The sequence below is a fragment of the Cricetulus griseus genome (assembly GCF_003668045.3).
Source record: "Cricetulus griseus strain 17A/GY chromosome 1 unlocalized genomic scaffold, alternate assembly CriGri-PICRH-1.0 chr1_0, whole genome shotgun sequence".
NCBI classification, from domain to species: domain Eukaryota; kingdom Metazoa; phylum Chordata; class Mammalia; order Rodentia; family Cricetidae; genus Cricetulus; species Cricetulus griseus.
In genome coordinates this window covers 89,528,795-89,551,185 of record NW_023276806.1, presented here as the reverse complement: position 1 = coordinate 89,551,185, position 22,391 = coordinate 89,528,795, and the positions used below count along the sequence as shown (strand labels likewise).

Below are 22,391 nucleotides of genomic sequence, written 5' to 3'. Positions count from 1 at the left end.
AAATATTAGAGTCAATGTTCCTTATGTGTTTTTTTGAAACTTATATTTGCAAAACTCATTTTATTTGTGTAGCTTTACTTTACCTTTCATTGCTTTTTAAGTCAGCATGAAAAGCAGAGTTTGAAGAACCTGAAGCTTACATTAGTTGTATTCTTTAGGAAAAAGAATACAGATATCCCTTCAATTAATTTTATAAAACCATATGCCATGTGACTATATGTTGAGGATCCTGTATATCCCTGAAGACATCAAGACAAATATAAGTCCCAAAGTCCAAGCTGTCCTGGATTCATGAAAAATCTTGTACTTAAAAGTCCAGTTTGTGCATTCTTATGTGTGTTTCAAGTGCTAGTGCTATTAAACCAAAGCTACCAGAAACATACACACATTCTAGGGTAAGCTTGAGTCAAATTGCACAAAATTAAGCAAGACAATAATATTTTAGTGTAATAAAATGTAATTTAAATAATTACAACAGAAAGCAAGCACAAGTCTTATCTGGCCAATGCCAACAACTGGCTTTCCCCTCCTCCTCAACATATCCCAGTGACCACCACCCCCATGACTCCAGTAGAGGCACCCTGCAGAACCAGAGGATATGCTTCCAGTCACCAGAACAGCAGGTAGCCCACCCTCCCCAGCATTGTCCCTGCAGAGGACCTCCAGATGGATCAGGGGTTACAACATACCATCAGAACTCTAGCTCCAACTTGAGTCGAGAGCCTCTTTACTTAACCATAGGTCACTCTGGCCAGAAGACAAGAAAGGAAACATAAACCAATGAACAAAACACCCATCCAACAAAGGCAAACTCAGAAATCTGTACCTATACCTATAATTACCCCCAAACCAAATACCTATACCCCAGCATAATCAACAACAGCTAGGACAATATGTCACCATGAAAGCCCAGCTATCCTACTACAGCAAGCCGTGAATATTTCACCAGAGCTGAAGCACAAGAAAATGACCTGAAAAACCAACTTGATGAAGAAGAAAATGGTCCTTAAAGAGGAAATGAATAAATCCCTTAAAGGAAGCCAAGAAAAAAACAGACAGTTGAAGGAAATGAGTAAAACTGTTCAAGACCTGACAATGGAAGTAGAAGCTATAAAGAAAAAAACAAACTGAGGGAGGGAATCCTGCAGATATACAATTTAGGTAAGTGCACAGGAACTACAGACATGTGTATGACCAACAGAATACAAAAGATGGAAGACAGAATCTCAGGTGTTGAAGATATGACAGAAGAAATAGATACACCAGTCAAAGAAAATGTTAAGTCTAAAATATTTCTGATCCAAAACATCCAGGAAATCTGGGACACTAGGCAAAGCCAAAAATAAGAATAACAGAAATAGAAGAAGGAGAAGAATCCCAACCCAAAGGTTCAGAAAATATTTTTAACGAAATCATCTCAACAGCATAGATAAAACTATTTCAGAGTAAAGGGTTGGAAAAAGACTTTCCAAACACATAGACCTAAGAAACAAGCTAGTATATAGTCATTCTAATATCTAACAAAACCAATTACAAAAACAAAAATAATCAAAAAGGACAGGAAAGGACACTTAACACTCATCAAAGAAAGACCCACCAAGATGATTGTTCAATTCTTAACATTTATGCTCCAAACACAAGGATGTTCACATTTGAATAAGAAACACTACTAAAGCTTAAATCACACATTGATCCTCACACACTGATAGTGGGAAATTTCAATGCCCCATTCTCAACAATGGATCAGTCATCTAAACAAAACCTAAACAGAGAAATACTGGAGCTAGCAGACATTATGAACTAAATGGACCTAGCAATATGTGTAGAACATTTCGCCCAAACAAAAAAGAATATAGCCTTTTCTCATCACCTCATGGAACTTTCTCCAAAATTGACCATGTACTTGGTCACAAAGCAAGTCTCAACAGATGCAAGAAAATTAAAATAAACTCCTGCATCCTATCATATCATCATGATTAAAAACAGATTACAACAACAAAAACGACAGAAAGCCTTCAAATTTATGGAAATCAAATGACTCTCTACTGAATGACTACTAGGTCAAGGTAGAAAGGAAGAGAGAGGGAGAGAGAGAGAGAGAGAGAGAGAGAGAGAGAGAGAGAGAGAGAGAGAGAGAAAAGAGAGATAAACAGAGAGAGAAACAGAGAGACACACAGAGAGAGAGACAGAGACAGAGAGAGACAGAGAGAGAGAGAGAGAGAGAGAGAGAGAGAGAGAGAGAGAGAGAAGCTAAGGACTTCTTAGAATTCAATGAAAATGAATGCACAGCATACCCAAACTTATGGGACACAATGAAAACAGGGATAAGAATGTTTTAGCAGTAAATACCTACATTAAAAAATTGGAGAGATCTCATACTGGCAATTTAACAGTTTACCTGAAAGCCCCAGAACAAAAGAAACAAGCTCATCCAAGAGGAGTAGATGGCAGGAAATAATCAATCCAAGGACTGAAATCAATAAAATAGAAACAAAAAAATATAAAGAATCACTGAAAGAAAGGTTTGGTTCATGGAGAAATTAACATGATGGACAAACTCTTTTCAAAAAAGACTAAAGGATTGAGAGAGAATATAAAAAATAACAAAATCAGAAATGAAAAGGGTTATATAACAAGACACTAAAGAAATGCAAAGAATTACTAGGTCTTACTTTAAAAACACAGGTACTGCCAATATTGGGAAATCTAAAAGAAATGGACAAATTTCTCAATAGATACCACTTACAAAAGTCAATTCCGTATTAGATAAGGAATTTAAATAGGCCCACAATCCCAGAAGGAGTTATTAACAGCCCCTCTCTCAAAAAAAAAGCCCATGGTCAGAAAGTTTTAGTACAGCATTCTATTAGACTTTCAAAGAGGAGCTGATACCAATACTCCTCAAATTATTCCACAAAATGGAAACAGAAAGAACATTAACAAATTCATGTTATGAGGCCATATTCACCCTGATATCCAAACTACACAAAGATTATATAAAGAAAGAGAATTACAGACCAATTTCCCTAATGAACATAGATATAAAAATACTAGCAAACTGAATCCACAAACACATCAAGAAGATCATCAGACATTATCAAGTAGGTTTCATCCCAGAGATGCAGGGATGGTTCAACATAAGAAAATCTGTCAGGGCTATAGAGATTAAGATCACTGATAGCTCTTCCAGATGTCCTGAGTTCACATGGTAGCTCACAACCATCGATAGTGGGATCTGATGCCCTCTTCTGTCAGGTATACATTCAAGTAGAGAGCTTGCATACACAAATAAATAGATTTTTTAAAAGAAAAGAAAGAAAATCAGTCAATTAATTTCCCATATAAATAAATGGAAAGAGATGCTAGAAAAGCCTAGCAAAATCCAACACCCCTTCATTATAAAGGTCTTGGAGAGATTAAGGATACAAGGGACATATCTAAACACAATAAAGGCAATTTACAGCAAGCCCAATAGTTAATGCTAAATTAAATGGAGAGAAGCTCAAAGCAATTCCACCAAAATCAGGAATAAGACAAGGCTGCCCACTCTCTCCACATCTATTCAACAGAGTAGTTGCAGTTCTAGTTGGAACAAAAAGACAGGTGAAGATCAAGGGGATACAAACTGGAATAAAAGAAGTTGAAGTATCACTATTGGCAGATCATATGATAGTATACCCAAGGAACCTCAAAAATTCTTCCAAGGAACTTCTATAGCTGATAAACACCTTCAATGAACTGGCAGGATACAAGATCAACAAAAAACAAAACAAAACAAAACAAAACAGTAGCCCTTCTATACACAAATGACAAGTGGGCTGAGGAAGAAATCAGGGAAACAACACACTTCACAATAGTCACATATAATATAAAATATCTTAGTGTAACTCTAACCAAGCAAGTAAAAGACTTGTATAATTCAAACTTCAAGTCTTTGAAGAAAGAAATTGAAGAAGTTATCAGAAGATGTAAAGATAGCCTCTACTCAAGGATTGTAAATTCCTACCCAACGCAATCTACAGATTCAATGTAATCCCCATCAAAATTCCAGCATAATTCTTTACAAATCTTGAAAGGACAATATTCAAATTCATATGAAAAAACAAAAACCAAAAAGCCCAAGATAGCTAAAATAATTCTGTATAATAAAAGAACTTCTGGAGGTAACACCATCCCTGATTTCAAGCTCTAAACAGAGCTATTGTAATAAAAACTTCATGATCTTGGCATAAAAACAGACAGGTGCATCAATGAAGTCAAAGAAGCCAGAAATACACAATGGAAAAATGTTCATCAAATGGTGCTGGTTTAACTGGATGTCAGCATGTTGAAAAAATGCAAATTGAATCATCCATATTCATCACCTGTATAAAATTCAAGTTCAAGTGGATCAAAGACCTCAACATAAAACCAGATACAGTGAAAATGGGGAATAACCTTGAACTGCCACAGGAGACAACTTCCTAAACAGAATGCTGATAGCATAGACACTAATAACAATGATCAATAAATGTGACCTCATGAAACTGAAAAGTTTCTGTAAGATAAGGGACACTGTCAAGAGGACAAAACAGCAATCTACAGAATGGAAAAATATTCCCACTCACTCCACATGTGAAAGAAGGCTAATATCCAAAATATATAAAGAACCCAAGAAACCAGACATTAAAATAAACCAAACAATCCTATTTTTTTAAATGGGGTAAGATCTAAACAAGGACTTCTCAACAGACGAATCTCAAATGGCCAAGAAATTCTTAAAGAAATGTTCAACATCCTTACTCATCAAGGAAATGCAAATCAAAACTTCCTTGAGATTCCACCTTACACCTGTTAGGGGCTAAGATCAAAAAACATAAGTATCAGCTCATGCTGGTGAGGATGTGGAGCAATAGGTACACTCTTCCATTGCTGGTGGGAGTGAGAACTTGTACAATAACTATGGAAATCAATATGGTGTTTCCTCAGAAAATTGGGACTCAATCTGCCTCATAATTCATCTATCCCATTCCTGTTTAAATACCCAAAAGAAGCTCCATTCTACCACCAGGAAACTGGATCAACAATGTTCATTGCTGCTTTATTCATAATAGCCATAAATTGGAAGTGAAAGTTATTCTGGTGAATGAATGTAGATTCCATGATAGTATGTTTGTCAAAAGCAAAAATGCATTCTAGGCAAAGAGTTCAATGTTTATAGGACAAAATAAAAACTTCTTAAGTTTGGGTGGTTGGTGTATGTTTTCTTTGCTTGTCTTATTTTCTAAGTGCTATGTAATAATTCCACATTATTTTTTATGACAGTAATGCAGTAAAGGCTGTCTTTATTAGTGTAATAGGGTTGCAGGTCTCTGACCTCTGAATGATGAACTAACCACTTCAAATGAATAGAAGTGGTTAAAAATAAAATATATAAACTCCCAGAAGTCATCTGTGCTGGAGTGACTCAGTAAAGGCTCCAGATAGCAGTAGAAATGAATTTTTCTTTGACGCTGGTTATTTAGTTAGAAATGTCAATAGTTTTATTTGATGAATTTTAACCTCTGGAGCTATTAAACTGTCAGTGTCACAGCAAACACTGTATCTAGCTTTAATAGTTTATTTTAAAATGTGAACAGTTGTACTTTTTTAGGAGTAGTAAAAATATATCAGTATATTTTCCTATAGTATTATTTAATAGGTCATTCATTAAATGGAAGGATTAATTTTGTCCTACCCATAAACTTAAATCCATTTTTCAGTAATTAGATCCCAAGCACTTGCATTTACATATTGTTTTCCAAATATTATTTGCATTCATTTACCTTTTTACTTTTTATAGGAGGTTTCTATATGACCCTGGCAGGTGTGGAAACTAGGAAGAACAGGCTGGCAACAAACTTTTGACAATCCTCTGGTCTGTATTTTAAGTGCTGGGATTACAAATGTGGATTCTGCCGTGCCTGGCTAAAGTTTCCCTCCTCTTTTATTCATTGTGCATTTGAGAAAATTGGGAGTTTGATTTTGTACGACAGTATTGCTACCATAATTTGCACAGAACCACATGGAAGTCCACTAGCATCTCAATATGTTGGCCCCCCACTTTAAATCTACTCAATCCCAATTTTTCTCTTAGAAGTACCCCATTTGTGCATGGACAGTCTGGCCTACAAACCTATGAAAATTACTTAACAAAACAGTAAAACAGTAGTACTGAAATATTCTGGGAACACATGCTGATACTGAATTCTGCGTCTAAATGACAAAACGCGTTTTTCCTTTAAAGCTATACAAAATAATAATAGATTTTGACTGATTCTCGAGTGACTTTAAAATAAGTCCTTCCTTCCTTCCTTCCTTCCTTCCTTCCTTCCTTCCTTCCTTCCTTCCTTCCTTCCTTCCTTCCTTCCTTCCTTCCTTCCTTTCTTTTTGTTTTTTGCGCGACAGGGTTTCTCTGTGGCTTTGGAGGTAAAATAAGTTCCTATCTGAAGCTGATGCTCTTGAGCACTTTGCCACCTCTCTAGCCGCTTGAGCATCTTGTCTGTTGAGTGAGTATGTGGTGGGTTGTCTGTGTTGTAGTGTCCACGAGCCTCAAACAAGGCCTTTATGAGGAAAAGAGGTTGATGTGGCTCAAGGATCAGGAGCCTGGGAGGACCCAGCATGGTGCTAGCATCCAGAAGGGATTCCACGGGTACATGATACAATGCCTAAAGGTAGAAGTAGCCCAGGTTAGCCTCCACCTCCCCAGTGCTGTCATTAGATATGTGAGCCACCCACCAAGCTGATTTTAAGCCTGAAATGTACCTGTCGGAGTCTTCTTTTCCCTGGAATTCTTAGCTCTCATACCCACTGTCCTTGTGCTCCTCCCCCTGAAGGTCACCACCAACCTACCGGAATGTGGATGGACCTGGCCGGGAAGTCCACTCCATGACAGGTAATATCTAGAACAAGCTGGTGCAGAGATACGATGGATTCATGGAGACTGGCAGGGACATGGGGGTGGAATGTTCTGAACTAGAGCACAGCAAATTACACGGCTTTTCCCATATATTGCATAACCCACTCATGTCCCATAAAATAAATAAGTAAATAAATAAAAATAAAATAAAAATAGTTATCAACTTCACTTGCCCTAAGGCTATGTGGTTGTGAGGTAAAATCAAACAATAGTATTCTTTCTTTTTTTGTACATCCTTTGAGGATTTTCAGAAAGCATTTTCTGTATTTTCCTGGCCTAAGAAAACACTTTCAGATACTGTGGTGAAAACATTATACATGGCATAGGAAAGGATATCATTGTTTCTGGATTATAAGAACAAATGAATGAGCATAGAACCCTAAAAAAAAATACCAGAACAAAAAAGTGGAATCATGGGTAATTTTAAGAGCTCAGTATTTTGGGAGATGATACACAAGCTGCTAAGTGATTTCACATTCAACTTTCATAATTCATAAATGATGGAATTTCAGGCCTGGACAAGCTGTCATTTTTTCAGAAACAAAATTGTGCCATGGTCATCACATTAAAGTTTCTAACTGAATGATTCAGATATCTCTGACATTTTCTTCCAAACACATGAACGGTGAAATATATAGGATTTACATGGATATCCGACAAGAAGCAATTTTTTACTCAGGTTTAACACTAATTTCAGTCTTACAAATATCCACAATTTATGGTTTACATTCAATTGTATTTAAATCTACTAAATCTGCCCCAACTAGTATGCTTTGACGTTGTAACAAAATATACCTAAAATTCACTTACTAGCATAAACACTAACATTAAAATTAAACAAGTCATAAGAGAAACCTGGAGATCATGAAATACATTTTAAATCAAATCTACTGCTTAAAATCTTAACAAACAAACAGACACTATTCAATATAGTGCAGATAGATAAACCGAGTCTAAGTGTTTCAATAGGTAAGGTTCTTATATAGCAATTTCAGCATCTTCTACATCTTAGTACATTACTCTGTAAACTATTAAGTTACCATATTCAAAGCAAGGAAGCTACTTGGAAGAAAAGGTTAAAAATGGAAAATGTCAGCATCTACATCCATGATATCATTAGTAAGAAGTAAAATATAAAACTTGTGTTCTGGTCTTAGGAAAAGTTCTGATAAGTCCTCCAGCTCCAGTTGTATTTTGTTGATAATAAGAATAAAAAATTTAAAATGCTTTACAAAATTAAAAAATGAATATTTTATAATTTTACCTAATGCTAATCCTGAAAATCATAAATAATTTTGTGAGTATAAGGTCATATCAACACATCCATCTACAACATGAGTATTTCTTTTTATTTTAAAGTTTGACAATATTATCCTTGATGTCAACAGGTTTCTTGTAAGTTTTTACCTGTTTTAAGCCTGGCATCACCAACATATTTTACCATCAATCATCTTTCTCACTGCCATCATTTTATATAAATTTCCTAAGGTACTTGCTTATTATAGATGTCAAAATGTTAATATGCAATCAGCAAATCTTTACAACTGAAAGCTACCTACATAGATGAAATTTTCACTTGTAATTTAACTTTTTATTTAAAGAGTGCTATTAGCAGGAACATATGTACAAACAGGTTAGGTCTTTCATTTTTTCCAGATGTAGTTAGACACTTGAAGTTCCTACAACAAAATCCTGTAAATGATGGCTGTACATTGCGATATTTGAGATAAATTTTAATATTTTGACAACATGTAATTTATAAAAAGTAGATAATTTAATGTTTGCTGAAAATAAACTCTGAGAAAATTGTATACATTGTCATATTGTCTTGAGAAACTTAGAAAAATAAATACCATATTGTTTTGGAAAGACACATTTATGACAGATTGTGCTAGCATGCTTTTCTCTTATGATAAACACCATGACAAAAACCTGGGAAAGAAAGGGTTTATTTGGTTGTGAGCCTAGCCATTAACAGCTAAGCTATCCCTCCATCCTAGACTGGCTCCATTGTTAGAAGTACCATAGACTCTCTTGGCCTCTTAGCCAGAACCCACATTCAGAGGGCTTGGTTCAGTCCAATGCTGTTTCCTCAGTTTTATGACTAGAGGGGAAACAGCATTGGACTGAACCAAGCCCTCTGAATGTGGGTTCCGGCTAGGAGGCCAAGACAGTCTATGGGACCTCTAACAGTGGAGCCAGTCTTTAACCCTACAGCACAAATGGACTTTGGGAGCCCATTTCCTATGGAGGGATACTATTGCAGCCCAGATACAACAAGGAGGGCCTAGGCCCTCCCCAAATGATATGACAGACTTTGAAGATCCCTGGTGGAGGGCCTCACTATCCCTGGGGATGAGTTGGGGGGGGGGTTGGTGGGGAACATGGGAGGATGAGAAGGCAAGGGAATGGGGGGATGGATATGTAAATGTGAGTAGTAATTAAAGAATTTAAATAAAAAACAAAGAACATATAAAAAAGAAAGGGTTTATTTGGCTTACACTTCCAGGTAACGTTCATCACAAGAATAGGCACTTAAGCAGGAGTTAAAGTAAAAACAATGGAGGAATGTTGCTTACATCTTTGTTCTTTGCCTCATGTTTAGCTAACTTTCTTACCAAAGTTGGGATCATCTGCCTATGGATGGTGCTGCCCACAGTGGGCTGGACTGTCCTACATCAATTATCAATCAAGAAAAGTGATCATACAGACACAACCACGAGACAGTGCAAGCCAGGAAATTCTTCAGTTCGGGTTCCTTCTTTTCAGGTGACTCTGTGTTGTGTCAATTTGGCAATAAAACAAAATAGCACAGAGACACAATCTTTAAGGGTCAAGCTGGCAGATAGGGAACAGAAGAGCGAATGAGGTAGGAGTATGTTCTACACACACACACACACACACACACACACACACACACACACACACACTTCATAATAAGAATTACTGATTTTTAAGTTCAAGAAAACTAAAGGTTCATATGATCCAAAAACAAAATGATGATGAGTGAGAGGTCTCCCATTAGCCAGTGAGTCTTAGTGTTCTTAGCATGTGGAGTATTTTGTATTTTGACCCTCTCTTTTTGCATTATTAAATTTGTGGCAAATATTGAACTTTTTCTGAGATTCCTAACATCTAAATGTGCATATTTTCCCCAATGTTTTGTATTCTCATTTTGGTAGTGTACTACTTTTTAAATAGTGATATGAGAATGATAATAGTAAAATATATTATTCACACATGAAAATACACATTCATATTTGTGCTATGTAGGGATACATTTAATAATGAATGTATCAATCCTAGCAGAACACTCCCAGAGTTCAGGTTTTGATTCCAGAGATTAAGACAAGTGTTAAGATTTCCATCACACAATGTGGAAGAAGCCTCCTTCTCCCCAGGAACTTTATGCCCACCTCCAAATAAGGGTAACTATCAAATATGAGGATATAGCACCAATCAGCTCATATCATCATAATGCTGAAACATTAATGAAGACTCCTTATCACTCACAGAAGGCAGGAATCAACAGAAAGTGGAAGAATACTCTCATGCAATTTGTTTCAGTTTTTAAATAATCATCAAACCATACTTTTCATACTTAAAGAAATGGGACATTTGTCAAGGGTTGGGATGGCTGACAAGAATGAATCCTGAAATAAGTCATATGTTTGTGTGTGTGAAAAATTAAAATCCACATGTTAACTAATTTAACAAACAGAGCAAGGAACTTGAGCTCTGGAGTACAGTCTGGATTTAACCATATTACTTGAGGTCAAAATAAAATGCTTTATACTTCTCAAAGACTCCATGTATGTCTACTGATTCCAAAATATATAGATTTTGATTGGCAATGCAAAACTAAGAAAAGTAAATGGATGAAGTATTTCAAAGGCCTTGGAGTAAAAATGAGATACCATGGAAAGCAATTGAGACAAGAGAAATTACCCTTGGGTTTGATTTAATGAAGGAATAAACTCATCATCTTTTCATATGGCTCTTGTTTCGGTTTACTTTGCAAGGTAGAACAGACTTTACCTTACCTGGCGAGGTGTTCGTTCTGACTTACTTCGGCACCACTCCCAGTCTGAAAGATCTGGCTTCTGATTCTCCTCATGAGACAGCCGTCTTTCTGGACCTTCAAAAGAGGTGGTTTCTTCATAGTTTATTTCACTTTCTGTTTTAACAGGAAAAGAACTCTTTTCCTCGATCAAGCCTTGCTGTGCCTCTGGGATGTCAGTATTGGTGCACTTGTTGACACCAGACAGCATGTTGCTGTCCAACGGTGGCGTGGTGCTGATTTCTACTGTAATGGCATTGAAGACATTGTGGTTGTCTCCCCTAGGCTCCTTTGTAGCTTCTGACTCATAGTTCTTCAGGTTGTGATAGGATATGGCATTTTCATCATCCTCATAGTACTCTGCATGTGATATTTTATAGATTCCATAACTTCGTTGGAATGACAGATTGAATTCAAAGCCTTTCCTCTTTGCTGAATGAAAATAACAAAATTCCACAGTTAGTCAGGAAGACATAAACAGCACTGGATGTAAATAGTGAGCATGAATAGTCACTGCATTTACCTCATTACTCAGAGTTAAACTATCTTCAGTTATTTATTGTAGCGTACGCAAAGCCCTATGTTCTACAAAATTCAATTGTCTTATCACTCTCAGCCCAATTTCTCTTACATTATGAGTGTCTTGAAAAGCAGCCATCTAAAAGAATCAGCCTTTAAGGTAATTTCATACAACTGAAACTTAACTGTGACTAAGAAAACTCTCAAATATATTGAGTTTTAGTTTTTTCAGTTCACCATTTTAAAAAATAAGTTATTTAAATTTATTTTATGTGCATTGGTATGAAGGTGCCAGATCCCCTGGAACTAGAGTTACAGTTGTGAGCTGTCATATGGGTGCTGGGAATTGAACCCAGGTCCTCTAAGGACAGCAAGTGCTCTTAATCACTGGGCCATCTCTTCAGCCCTCAGTTTACTCATTGTATAAATTTCTTTACTTTGGAAAGAACTATACTGTCCTACAAATTAATTACAAAATAGCCTTCATATTATGATCTATTAGGAAGATATAATCACTTCAATAATTTTTATCTATACTACTTCTAACACTTATGTCTACAAATGCACACATTGAAAATTAGACCATGGTTTACTATGTAGCTTTTAAACAATAAATAAATAAATAAATAAATAAATAAATAAATAAATAAATCTTCAATTGTCACTAAGCCTGGTGTTGAATTTTACAGCTATCACAGGCTGGCCTTGAAATCTTCACCTTTATGTCTCAATTTGGGGGCTATAGGTGTGAGTCTCCATATTTGGCAACGTGTATTTTTCTCATACAAATAAACTCAGAATACGTTTGTTTTAAAAATGAATGCATGTATAATTATGTGAATGGATGCCTTTTTAAATATTCATAAATCTGAATAATTACAAGGTAAGTTTAGCAAAGATGTATACATTTATTATTTAAACAGTCAAAAGAGCAAGTATTCCAAATATCACACTATTAATTGTTGGCTATGGCTCAATGTCTTGGAAGAGAGTGTGGCAGAAAGTGATATAATTTTTGTGTATGAGTGTCAGTTAATAATTGATAATTTTCAAATATTAAGAATCAAGCTGTATCAAAGTGGTACTAAATTCAGTTGGATGTTTTGTTTTTCACCTTTTAAAACATGACTTGTTTCAAGAAAACTTTCTATTTTGATAGCTCAATGCTTTATAGTTAGGCATTTAGCTATCTTTGGTGGAAAAATATGAAAAACTATAAAGTTTTTATGGGAATAATACATAAATTTTGATTCACTTTGCAACACACTCTAGTGGCGTTCACATGCTCATTCTATTACTGAAATGTTCCCAGAGCCAAAGATTTACAGCCCAGTTCTACTTCCTGAAAAATAGAATTTATCAATATCATTCATTTTTGTGGGATTCAGAACACAAATTAGAAAAATTTGTATCAAAAATTGAAAGGTAGAAGCAGATGATTATATTCTGTACACTGTGACACTTATATTTATACTTTACTTTCCCAGTAATATATTCCAGTGAAGTTAAATTATAACCTTTAAGCTACTTTAAGGCTGAAGCTGAGGAACTGCAAGGATGACATAATTATTGATCGGTTCCCCTTATCCAGCAAAGATGTAAAGTGGCAAATTTGTAATCTAGAACTTCTCAGAAAATAAGGGTGCTCATAAAACACCAATTTTATGATTAATGCTTGGCTTCATAATGTTAGCTGTGTATTGTAACTGGCATACTGAGAGTAAAAAAATGTGTAACACTTTTAAAGGCATGATCAGAATGTGCTTTTGGAACATCTGTTTCCAGGTCAGGAGCATACAAGGAAGTCTGAGGTGACAAAAAATGGCTTACTCAATAAATAGTGATGTTTGCCATTCAAGTCAGATGACCTGTGTTTTAGCTCTCACTCACACAATAGAACTATCTCCCAAAAGTCATTTTCTTACCTCCATACTTTTACACATGCAATCACATATACATTGGATATCACATACACATAAGAAATGAAGATTGCCAAAGTCATTATGAGGTAATAGATCAGCCATGCTATTTCATGGTACATCTATATAATAGAAATGTTATTCATCCTCTTTTGTAGAGAAAACTGAGATCAATAGGAAAAACTACCTTTGATTACTTATCTTACAAAATGATTCAAATTTAAAATTAACTGGCTACAGAATTCAAGTGATTTACTCCATATGAAGTCACTTTCTTCTTGCTCAAACTTGTGAAAGAAACATAGTAATGGAAGCAGAAAGGCATGATATGACATTTCTAGGTCAGTCTGTACATGAATTAAAACCAAGAAAAATGTTTTGCAATTATTGAATTTTTGCTTTTAATGCTTTACCTTAACACTAATGGTAAACCCTGGCTGAGGTAACTGATGAAATACTGAATAGTTGACAGTGTTTTAGTTAAAAACAATAATCAAGGGGCTACAGAGATAGTTTCTGGGTAAACTGTTTGTTGCTTAAGTATTAGGAGCTGAGCTAAGATCCATGTGCTAGCTGGGCACCAGTGATGCTCATCTATAATCCCAGCACTGGAATTTTTATCTGTGGAGCTTCCTGGCTACCCTGGCTAGTCAAAACAGTGATTTCTGGGTCCAGTGAAAGACCTAGTCTCAACATGTAAAGTAGAAAGCAAAAAGAAGACATTAGAAGTCAACCTCTGGTCTCTGCATGCCCATACACAGACTATCACACTCATCTTCACATGAACACAGGGGTAACACACACACACACACACACACACACACACACACACACACACACACACACGAAAAAAACAGTTAATGTTCAAAATTATGTTGACTGAAATGTTAGCAAATCTATTACTTTCAGTTTCTTTAAGCACAAAAATTATGTCTTCAAAATTATGAATAATGGAGGCTGGGGAGATGGTTCAGCTGTTAAAAAGGCTAGGCTTACAACCAAAAATATAAAATTGTGAATAATGGATAGAAAAAGTTGGATGTCTATAGGAGCCAGTTAAGTAAAAGTAATAATTGATAGTCTAGTGTAGTATAGTTAATGGGAACACTCTGAATCTCATTAGAGTTCCTCAGTTCTGGCCACTTGTTGGGGAGCAGCACAGTCAGCTATTTATAATTTTCAAGATCAACCCAGATATACATATTTGATAAATAACATCATAATCTTAAGATTTTGGCACTTAACTGAAATTGTTTTTTTAACTGTTAAAGACAGATCAGAAGTTATGCTTCAAATGATGGCTTCTCAAGGAGAGGGAGAGTTAATTTTCTTTAAGGATATGGTCCTATGACCAAGAGGATAGCCCTACACTCAACTTTGCTGTTTTCAAACTCTGGACCAAGCATGCATCAGTTATCTCTTGCCAACCTAAATTTTATAATAATTACATTAGCTTATAAAATAATTCTCACATATATACCAGGCACTCTGATTCTGTGACAAAATAAGCTGAAAATATGAGTTTGAAAATTGCATCTACACTATATGAAATTGCTAGGTTAAAATTTACATAAAGGAGACTGGAGAGATGGCTCAGAAGTTAAGAGCACTGACTGCTCTTCCAGAGGTCCTGAGTGCAATTCCCAGCAACCACATGGTGGCTCACAACTATCTGTAATGAGATCTGGTGCCCTCTTCTGGTGTGCAGATATACATGGAAGCAGAATGTTGTATACATAATAAATAAATAAAATCTTAAAAGAAACAAAAACAACAAAAATTTTTCATAAAAGCTTTTGTTTTGAGATAGTATAAAAACTTTCCAAAACAGAAGGGAATCTTTGTTTCTGCTAATTATTCTCTGGCTGCTTGTCTTTCTGTTACCATTTAGTGAAACAGACATAAACTTACATCTTCTCATATTGAAAGATATGAGTATCTTTAGTGTGCTTGGATTAGTAAAAGAAATATTTTCATTCATTGCCTCTGGAGTTCAGTGATAAAGAATGTAAGTGGAAGAGCATTTTCTTTGTCAAGAGCAAACAATTAAATATGAAACTTCTAATGAGTTCATATATCTGGCCTACACCTGTTCTGCCAGAGGATAAGGGGCACAGAACTCCTAGCAATGAAAACTCTGTTATGGGGACTGGAGAGATGGCTCAGAGGTTAAGAGCACTGGCTGTTTTTCCAGAGGTCCTGAGTTCAATTCCCAGCAACCACATGGTGGTTTACAACCGTCTATAATGAGACCTGATGCCGTCTTCTGGTATGCAAAAATACATGCAGGCAAAAGGCTGTATACATAATAAATAAATAAATAAATAAATAAATAAATAAATAAATAAAAAATAAAAAGAAAGTTCTGGTGCTTCCTACCACAAGCACACATTCTTACTATATTCCCTTTGGCATTGTGTGGATTGTAAAAGGGAATGGAATTATTTGACCAGTAAGTGTCTAAATTAGTATTTCTCTAGCAACATTTTAGGGTTTGTTTGTTTTTACATATTTTAAATTATATCTATTTATTTATTTTAAATCCTGATCTCAGTTTCCCCTCTCTCCTCTCCTCCCATTTCTTCCCCCACCTCTCCTCTGCCCCGCATCCCAATTCACTCCTTCTCTGTTTCTGTTCAGAAAGGGGCAGGCTTCTCATGGGTGTCAACAAAGCCTAACATATTAAGTTGAGGTAGGACTAAGTTCCTCCCCTCACATTAAGACTTGGTAAGGCAACCTAGTATGAGGAATAGGTTCCTAAAAGCCTGCCAAAGCATCAGGGACAGGACCCACTCCTACTGTTAGGAATCTCACAGGTAGACCAAGCTATATTACTATCACACTTATGTAGAGGGCCTTGGTCAGTCTCAAGATGGCTCCTTAGATGTTGGTCCATTATCTGTGAGTTCCTATGTGGGCTCCCTTGTGATGACCTTGACCCCTCCCCCACCAGTTGTACAATCCTTCCTCCTTCTCTTCAGAGAACCAGTGCTTGGCTGTGGGTCTCTGCATTGTTTACATCAGTCACTGGATGAAGGCTCTCTGATGACAATAAGGGTAGTCACAAATCTGATTAACCAAGAAATAACCAGTTCAAGTTACCTATTCAATATGGCTAGGACTATCTGGGGTTTTCCCTGTAGATTCATAGAAGTTGAACCTTATAGAAGAGAAAGTGGGAAGCAGATTCAAACACATTGGCACAAGAGATTCAACTTCATGAGATCCCATTTATTAATCGCTCATCTCATTGTCTGTGCTACTGGATCTCATGAAACTGAAAAGCTTCTATAAGGCAAAAGCTTCTGACAATAAGACAAGATGGCAGCTTACAGAATAGGAAAAGATCTTCACCAACCCCACATCTGGCAGAGGGTTGATCTCCAAAATATATAAAGAACTCAAGAAACTTGACATTAAAAAACCAAATAATCCAATTTTTAAAAATGGGGTACAGATCTAAACAGATAATTCTCAACAGACAAATCTCAAATGGCCAAAAGACACTTGAAGAAATATTCAACATACTTAGGCATCAGAGAGATAAAAATCAAAATGACTCTGAGATTCCATCTTACACCTGTCAGAATGGCTAAGAACAAAAACACTAATGGTAACTTATGCTGGAGGGGATGTGAAGAAAGGGAAACATTCCTCCACTGCTGGTGGGAGTGCCAACTTGTCCAGCCACTTTGGAAATCAATATGGCAATTTCTCAGAAAACTGGGAACCAATCTACCTCAATACCCAGCTACACAATTCTTGGGCATACACCCAAAGGATGCTTCATCCTATCACAAGGACTCTTGCTCAACCAAATTCATGCCTATTCTATTCATAATAGCCAGAAACTGGAAACAATCTAGATATCTCTCTATAGAAGAATGGACAAAGAAAATGTAACATATTACACAATAAAGTATTAGCTGTTGAAAACAATTGGCATCATGAAATTTGCAGGCAAATGGACAGAAGTAGAAAAAATTATCCTGAGTGAGGTAACCCAGACCCAGAAAAACAAACATGGTATGTACACACTCATAAATGGGTATAAACTATAATGGAGAACCAAGCTATAATACACAGCTCCAGAGAAGCTATGTAACAAAGAAGGCCCAAAAAAGTGACACATGTGTTTTCCTGCGAAGGGGAAATAGAAGAGACCTCCTGAGTAAACTGAGGGCAGGTGGGAATGAGAACATGAGGGATGGGGCTGGGAGCAGGATAGGGGGGATATTGAAACATTTTGTTTTTAAAGCCACTCTTTTCTTTTTTAAAGTAGGCCTTCTTCAGGGATTAAGGGGATGGTTCAACAGTTAAAAGCATTTGGCACAGAGCAAGAGGACCAGAGTTCAGAACCTCAGAAACCACAACAAGCACAAATGCTGGGTCTATGAGTAGGCTTATCTGGGAATAGAGACAGGCATCAGTCCCACTAGCACTAGTTGTATTGGCGAATTCTGGATTGACTGAAAAGACTTTGCCTTAATAATAATAATAATAGAGAGAAATCAAAGACTGCTTCAAATATCAACATTGGGCTTTCACAATCACACACATGTACCTGCAAATACATGTGAACATGTATGCATACACACATGCACACTACATATGTGAAAAGAAGAAAAAGAAAACATGCCACATGTTTTCAAAGCTAACTATTTTTCTTTAGGAATTTTAAAATAAACATTAACAAAAGTAATAGTGATTTTAGGGGAAAGTGATTCTTTTGGTCTTGAAAAGCTTGTTTTCATATCCAGTGTGGTGCTGATGTGACCACTGATTCTGCTAATCGGGCTATGGATTCTCCCAGCATGTATAGTGTGGATGATGCAATGGTTGCTTGGTAATTTGAATGAGAGGCTGGTAACATTGCTTTGGCATTAATTAGTTCTGATATGGCTACTTCCCAGTTCTTAAATATATTTGCCTAACCCACTTCACCAAGACTTCATTTCCATTGGCATGAGCTTGCCTCCCTCACAATCTTAAATTTTATAAGAAAGAATCACTGCACTAATGTAATAACATAGCAGTAACATTTGTCAACTGTTAGAACCAGCTTGTAAATAATTTCTTACTGATAAATGCCTTTGTAAATTGTGCATATAATTTACTATCAGTTGTTTCTGTGGTTATTACTCTAGCTATTAATCTCTAGAAACACATCATTATTAAGTTATACAGTTACTTTAAAGGCAAATAAATTTGCCATATTTTACCAATAAAACAATGACATTTTTAACAATGGAAATATATTCATCAATTAGAAATATCTAGATATTCAGCAATTTAATATAATCAATACATGAAAATGGCCAGTAATTAATAAGAAAAACCTTGTTATTCAATTGGTTGCAGAAAAATACTTTGATATTCTTTAATTTTTACAACCCTAAAATAGTTGAAATGAACTGATTTTATTTAATCTTTCTTCTCTGTTAAAGAAAATAGACTTGCTTATTCAGTGCGAGGGACATTTAGCAGAAGTTAACTGATTATACACTAAAGAATCATGCAGTTTTTTCAGTCTAGTGCATACCTTTGGTCTAGAATGACAAAAATGCCCTTTTATTTTTAGTGGATCAAAATACACAGCCCATTCGAGGTCTTGTCCTGTTTTCTGTCCATGTTATCTTTTCATTGAGAGCAGTAAGAATCACACTGTTTCTTTTAATCAAATGATATGGTCAGGCCTACTCTCTCTAATCCTGCAGCCTCTGAATGAATACAGAAACAATTGCCTTCCTTTCCCCCCTTCTAGCAACAGAAACAACTTCTTAAAGTGAACAGCATGGGTAGAATCTTGGGTGCAAAAACAAGGACAGCCAGAAAACCCCACTTTTTAAGTTTGGGGATTTTTTGCTTATTGATAGGTGTTAGGGATGCAATGTGTTTCCAACAGCCTGGGAACAATGAACATTTACTGGGGGACTATTTTCAGACACTACAAAACTTTTCCAGTATCTTAGGGGAAAATAGGCATCAAAATAATGAAAACACCTTTTTTTTACTGTTTTACTGAATAAGAATGGGTTATAGCTCAGGGAGGGAGTTTTAAGCTCTTTGGGGAGTTTATCGTTTTTCAAACTCAGGCTGCTCAGCAATTCTGCTCCTCTCATGTAGACTTGGGAAGAGGGATTGAGTTTTCTACTGTGAGCTACAAGTGAGGAAGAAGCTAACATATAAGGATCTGTGTTGACATCAAAGGGCTGAGTTGAATGGGCCTCCTCCACACCCCTTTCTTACCTAAAAATGTCACGAATGAATAAATACTTCTCAGGGTTGTTTAAAACCAACTCCAACACTAAGCTAAAATTCTATCTTTTCTTCCCGTTATTTACCATGTGCACTTGTCCTAGGATCCTCACACCCCATCGCGCTAACTTTCTCATAGTCCACTTGGCTGTATTTGAGTGGAGGCGTAGTTCCCCCTCCCTCCGTCACTGTGGAGGACTTACACTTTTTCCCATCCAATGCAACGGAGTAGGCGTCTGGCTGGCAGTTGATGACGCAGCCACAAGGCAAGTGGGTCCAGCGTTTGGACAACACAAACACTGGGGTTACAACGCTGGCCAGCAGGGTTAGCAGAAAGCTGAGCGTATCGACAGGAAGGCTCTGAAACCCCACCACGTGTTTTACCACCATGTGGATCTGAAAGGCAAAGAACTTCAGACTTAAGCCATTCCTCTTTCCCACTTTCGAAGCCTTTCTCACAGCCCTTACTCCGCTGAAGTCTTCTATCCATGCCCCCTTTCTTGATCAATAGCAGCTCTGTTTCTGGGCTACACCCTGGGACTTTGGCGGCAGGATCATGGGAATGCATGGGACACACTTCGGTGCACCGGAGCAGACTGGGGGTAGTGGTTCCTTTCTCAAAGCTCGGTCTGCACCGGCTGCCCTTTGAAATCTCTACCCCGGGAGGCAGTACATCTATAACCTAGAGATGCTATGCAGGGAAGGGGGCAGGAACCCGTGGGACCTGTACTAGACACTCAGAGGATTTGTCACTTGTTTCCAGGTCTCCACCCTGGTGCTCTGGTCACAGCAAGCGCCACCGCTCCTCCCACCTCACTCCAGGAAGCCGGGAAGCAAAGCTAATTTTCCTCCTCTCTCCTTCCTCGCTCCCTCCCCTACGTTGGGTCACACCTTTCTGTCTCTAGGTGATGGATGTGGGCGGTGTCCCTACCAGGCAAGAGGAAACAAGGGATAAAACTGGGCTACAGAAGGTTGAAAGAAAAATCATTTTAGTTCCCCCCTCTCTTTCTGAATACACCCAGATTTTGCCTGAAGGGAGAACATCTTTGACTATGATCAAGGAAAACCAAGTCTCCTCTGATCGAAAAGGCTCCCCACCCTTCTTAGATTGAGAAATACTTAGTAGCCAAGGCTTGGTGGCTAACTCGTCCCCAGGTGAACTGCTTTCCTCCAGGCGTGTCTTCAGCTCCAACAGATGCCTTTGGGAGCGGACTTACCCGCGCAGCTTTGGGTGGCTCCCCAAACCCGCGTCTGGGCTCAGCACACACACCCGCGCATGGTAATGTACTCACCATCATGGGCAGCCAAAGGATGACTTTCGTCAGCGCTAGGATCAAAGCAAAGCGCTTCTGTGCCAGGCTCACTGGGAAGCTGCTGGTGCCATGGGGAGTCCCGGGATTCTCTAGCCTGCTGGCTCCAGAGCCGGAGGCAGCAGACTGACCTGGGCCAAACACCGTGTCGGAGCTCGGGGAGCATCCCCCAGCACATCGCAGAGCCGGGATCGCAACATCCTCTGGCGACAGACAGAGCACTCTTCCCCCAGCAGCAGGGGTCCCAGGAGTGGAGGCGCCACGGGAAATTTCCTGGTAGTTGGCGTGGAGTCTCGGCGGCTCCTCGGAACACAGCAGCTGGTGAGTGAGAGGGAAAGAGAGAGCGGCCAGGAGCCCAAAGGCGGAAGCGTACACCGCGAAGAGGAGCAGCACATAGCGACTGGAGCAGTCGGTTAAGCAGCCCCAGGGCGTGCGCACGAAGACGCCCCAGCCACACAGTGGGAGCGCGGCCAGCAGCAGGCTGACTGCCCACACAGTCAATGCCACACCAAGCACCTGTCCTGATCGCAAGGAAGCTGACTGACTCGGCACTGTCCTGTGCATCGTGTAAAAGTTGTAGAAGACTATAAGAGTCGCCTTCAAGTTGCTGGAGAGGCCCTGGCATAAATAGAGTAAGGCAGAGGTGGTGCACAGAGACTGGAAGTAGCCTGGAGCCTCTTTTGGCCACTGCAAATACATGAAGATGGCCACTGACAAGACGCTTAAGAGATCATCCACGGACCAGGAAGCCACAAGCATGGACACAACAGTTCTGTTTTGCATGGTCAGCAGGGAAAACAGTGAGAAAATGCTGCCCACCAGAGCTGCGAGAGTCATTAAACAGATGAGGCAAAAAAGAGAAAGATTCAGAGTTGCTGACGAATTCCCAAGGTCCGTAGAATTGTGACTTACTTTCCACAGGTTAGAGTCATTTGTTAAGTTGCTGAGAAGGAAAGCCATTGTCCTTAATATTTTAATTCCCCTCTTCAACGAGTCTGATGATTTTCTCAAAGCGTGAGAGTTGCTAATCAGATGTTATTTCTCCTGCCAAGTTTCTCTAGATGTTCCATGTGCTCGTTCAGCAGGCAATGGTCAGACGTGTCTCAGTTAGAAAGATCTGACTCAACCCATATTTTAAAACTGGGATCCATTTCAGGCGTCAAAAAGAAACTTTTCAATATTTTAAGTAAATAAATCAACGGAAAACTTCCTCCCACCACCAAATTGCAGACAAGAAAGCAGAAACTCCTCAGGCAGATTGCAAAGTCCCCACGCATGGATGCTGAGGGTCCTTCCCAAGGAGCATCTCTAGCTTGATGAGATCACTTGGGAGGACAATAAAATGATGCATCTGTTTCCAGAGCTGGATTCAAAGGCAAAGGTTGTCA

The 22,391-nt window shown here is 37.9% G+C and overlaps 1 protein-coding gene across 2 annotated transcripts in view; it reads right to left on the bottom strand.

Annotated features, from left to right (window-relative positions):
- Gpr149 (G protein-coupled receptor 149) overlaps positions 1–21,963 on the bottom strand; it is a 72,888-nt gene extending 50,925 nt beyond the window's left edge. Inside the window, exons 1-4 of one of the 2 annotated variants that reach the window (XM_027391708.2) lie at positions 20,986–21,963; positions 19,897–20,089; positions 10,976–11,429; positions 5,372–5,377 (exon numbers count right to left, since the gene is read on the bottom strand). In XM_027391708.2, coding sequence (XP_027247509.1) covers positions 5,372–5,377; positions 10,976–11,429; positions 19,897–20,089; positions 20,986–21,963 — 1,631 coding nt within the window. The remainder of the gene's footprint in view (positions 1–5,371; positions 5,378–10,975; positions 11,430–19,896; positions 20,090–20,985) is intronic. The other variant, XM_035450784.1, reaches the window with a different exon arrangement.
- Positions 21,964–22,391: the final 428 nt, after the last annotated feature.